This window comes from Callorhinus ursinus, unplaced genomic scaffold, assembly GCF_003265705.2.
Source record: "Callorhinus ursinus isolate GAN/ISIS: 27379988/994484 unplaced genomic scaffold, GSC_fseal_2.0 scaffold337, whole genome shotgun sequence".
In the NCBI taxonomy this organism is placed as follows: Eukaryota; Metazoa; Chordata; class Mammalia; order Carnivora; family Otariidae; genus Callorhinus; species Callorhinus ursinus.
In genome coordinates this window covers 16,812-19,994 of record NW_027397392.1, presented here as the reverse complement: position 1 = coordinate 19,994, position 3,183 = coordinate 16,812, and the positions used below count along the sequence as shown (strand labels likewise).

Sequence of the window (3,183 nt, the reverse complement as noted above, 5' to 3'; positions counted from 1 at the left end):
GGGTCCCACTCAGCACATGCAGCGACTTCCCGTGTAGGGTCTGTGGTACAAGACCGAGGCAGGCAGCATACAAGGGGACAGAGCGAGCCATGTTCCTCTCCGAAAGGGCTTTAGGAATTGGTCCAGCGTGAAAGAGGAAGTGGGGGCGGGGCGTGGAGGGAAGCCGCGGGGCCTCCCCCCAGCTGGCCCCAAAGGCGGGGCCCCTCCTCCCAGGGCCTGCTGCCCCTGCGCATCCCTGGGAGCCCAGCGTGGATGATAAAACTCATCGGCTGGAACGCGCCCGCTGAGTAGGCGCGCGGCGGAGGTGCGGCTAGCACCAGTGGTCTTGGTCGGGGTGGTGGTAGCTATGTCGAACATGGCCGCCTGAGCTGAGCCCCAGAGTGCAGAGGTAGCCGTTGGGCACGCGGCGGAGGGGGTGCGACTGGGATGTCAGGGAGGACACATAGGAAGTCCGGGAGGAGCGGCCTGAGTTGGTGGCCACAGCTTCCTCGAAGGTAAGCGTGTCCTCGGGCTGGATGCGGGCAGTGTCCTCACTGTCCAGACACTGCCCCAAGTAAGGGTCAGAGCCGATCCTAGAGCTGGTGGCCAGGGGCTGGCTGAGGGGGTCTCTCTGGAGCAGAGTGTTGTGTTCGGAAAGGCCACGGCTAAGCCGGCCTGGGGAAAAGGTGGGGAGGCTGGTCTGTGCCCCAGCAAAGTGGACAGGCGAAGAGTTGCCCGTCTTGTAGGTGACACTGGGATGGGGGGTCAGCGAAGTCTGGGGGAGCTGCCTCCGCCCACCACGGCCAGGGGTGCTAGCCCCGGATGTTGACAACAAGGGGCTCCCATTCACTGAACCACCACCCTACCAGAAAATAAAACAGAGAAAAAAAAATTCCCAGACCAGAGGCCAATGCAGGTGACAACCATGGAGGTGGGGGGTGAGGCATGGAGAGAGGCAGGCACCCTGGGAGGGGACCCGTAGGGTATGTAGTAGAGGGGGGAAAGCCACTGGTGCCAGTAGGCCTGGGGAGATGGTTGGGGAAGAGTGGGGAACAAAGGGACAGGCACAGCTCAGGGAGAAGGGAAACCAGAGGCCAGTCCAGGGCAGTTGGGAGGGAAGGATCGGGCTGGTGCGGGAGGAATTTAGAAAGGAGGGTGGGAGAGCAGACTCGGGCCTGGGAACCAGGACATGAAGGAGGATTCGGAGCATGGTGGAGGGGGGTCTCGTAAGGAGGGGCAGTGAGGGGGGTCCTGTCTTACCAGTCTTGGGGGTCCTGGCTCCTGTCCAGCTGTTGGTGACATGGGGTGGCTGCTGAGGGAGGGTTTGGGCTGCGAGGGCTCCCGGCCTCCAAAGCGGTCACAGGAGTAGAAACGCTGCTTCTCCGAGGAAGAGGAAGAGGGCTGCCTCTGCTCTTGGGACCGGCCATGCTCCTTTCTGCGCTCCATCCGGCAGCCTGTGGGTCACTCTCCCAGGGGTGGGCCTGGCCCTGCAGGACTGCTGGGTGCTGGCCAGGAAGAGGGGAAGTCAGCACAGCAAGCCAGGTGGGGAGACAGACCCCCAGCCCAGACCCGGTCTCCAGGGCTATCAGGGGGACCCAGAGGGAGAGCTGAGGTGCGTGAGTGATCCTGCCTGGTCCCCAGAACTGGGCCGTTTGGATGGTAGAGGCACAGAAAAGAATGCCTCAGGCCCTGGCAATAGAAGGGACCCCCGCACGCACCACCATCTGTGTCTACGGACAGGCTGGGCCCCTTCTCCAAGGACTTCTGCTTCCTGTCCCTGCGGCGATGGCAGCAGTGGTGGTGATGGGGCACAGCCGGGCTGGCTGGGGCACGGTCCAGGGCAGCGATGCAGAGATGAGCCATGTGGGGACACTGGGGCTCCAGTGTGGAGATGGAGCGCTTCATGGGGCTGGCGTTGGGGCCCGGCTGCGGGTGGGATGTGGGTTGGCACACAGTCTGAGAGAGGGGCCTGGGGCAGGCTCCAGGGAGGCACTGAAGGCCTGGGGTTCAGGAACCAACAAGCCCCTCCCTCTCCCCAGACATCTCTACCCCACCCAGGCCCACCCTTTCTCCCAGAGCACGCTGCACAAAGTGCTGTCCGTTTCTGCCAGCGGGGCCCAGAGAGCTGTTGGCCTCAGTGTCCCTCGGGGACAGGGAGGATGCCAGGAAGAGGGAGGTTGTGGGCCTGGCTGGGAGAACCCTGAGGGGTGGCTGCGTGTGATGGCTCTGCTGGGCCAGGGCCATGGGGCTCCTGCTCTGGGCTGAAATCGGGACCTGCGGAAAGGGGCCCTCCAAGGGGAGCTGACACACAGCCTCCACTCGGCGTCCTCAAGCTGGCCGCCCAGCGGGCCAGGCTCAGTAAGGGGAAGAGGGCGGGAGCCACTACCAATGGGAGGCAGAGACAAGTTAGAGAATGAAGTCATTTGGAATGTGCAGAACCAGGAACCACAAAAGGAGGCAGGGACAGGGCCAGGCCCAGGCAAACACTGAAGGTCCCCGGCTGGAGGACATGCCCCTCTAAAGCCCCTCACCATCCCAGGACGTGAAAGCAGGGCCCCCTAACACAGCCTCAGGTCTGCAGGCCCCTCTCTAAGTCCTTGTGAATGGGCCAACATCCCCCTTGCCCTGGAGCTTCCTGCTCGGTACTCAAAGCATCCCCGAAGGAACAGGGGATGGAGGTGGTGCCGCCTCCAGAGTCCAGAGAAAGAACAGGGCAGTTCGGGCGCCTGGGTGGCACAGTCGGTTAAGCGACTGCCTTCGGCTCAGGTCATGAACCTGGAGTTCCAGGATCGAGTCCCGCATTGGGCTCCCTGCTCAGCAGGGAGTCTGCTTCTTCCTCTGATCCTCCCCCCTCTCATGTGGTCTTTCTCTCTCATTCTCTCTCTCAAATAAATAAAATCTTTAAAAAATAAAGCACAGGTTAGGTCATCCCTAGAGTATCGATGGGGAAAAGGGAGGACCAAGCTCTGAGGCACCGTGTGCATGGCAGCGGGGCCGGGGGGGGACAATGCAGGCTGGCGTGGGAGAGGGATGTCGTAGAGAGAGGGAAAGCCTGGGTCAGGGACACTGGGCTGGGAGATGGAAGCCCCAGGGCCACAGCAGGAGGCTGAGCACAGGTGGGTGGTGGGGATTCTTGGCAGGCCTCCGAGGACTCTGTCTGCACCTCTTGAGACCATCATCCTGGGTGTTCGCAACAGGGCTGAC

At 62.6% G+C, this 3,183-nt stretch overlaps 1 protein-coding gene across 1 annotated transcript in view; it reads right to left on the bottom strand.

The window, feature by feature from the left end:
• Nucleotides 1-241: 241 nt before the first annotated feature.
• LOC141372023 (voltage-dependent N-type calcium channel subunit alpha-1B-like) overlaps nucleotides 242-3,183 on the bottom strand; it is a 3,114-nt gene continuing 172 nt past the window's right edge. Inside the window, exons 2-4 of the mRNA XM_073890482.1 lie at nucleotides 1,698-1,905; nucleotides 1,240-1,433; nucleotides 242-841 (exon numbers count right to left, since the gene is read on the bottom strand). Of these exons, the coding sequence (XP_073746583.1) occupies nucleotides 311-841; nucleotides 1,240-1,433; nucleotides 1,698-1,905 (933 nt within the window). The 3' untranslated portion in view covers nucleotides 242-310. The remainder of the gene's footprint in view (nucleotides 842-1,239; nucleotides 1,434-1,697; nucleotides 1,906-3,183) is intronic.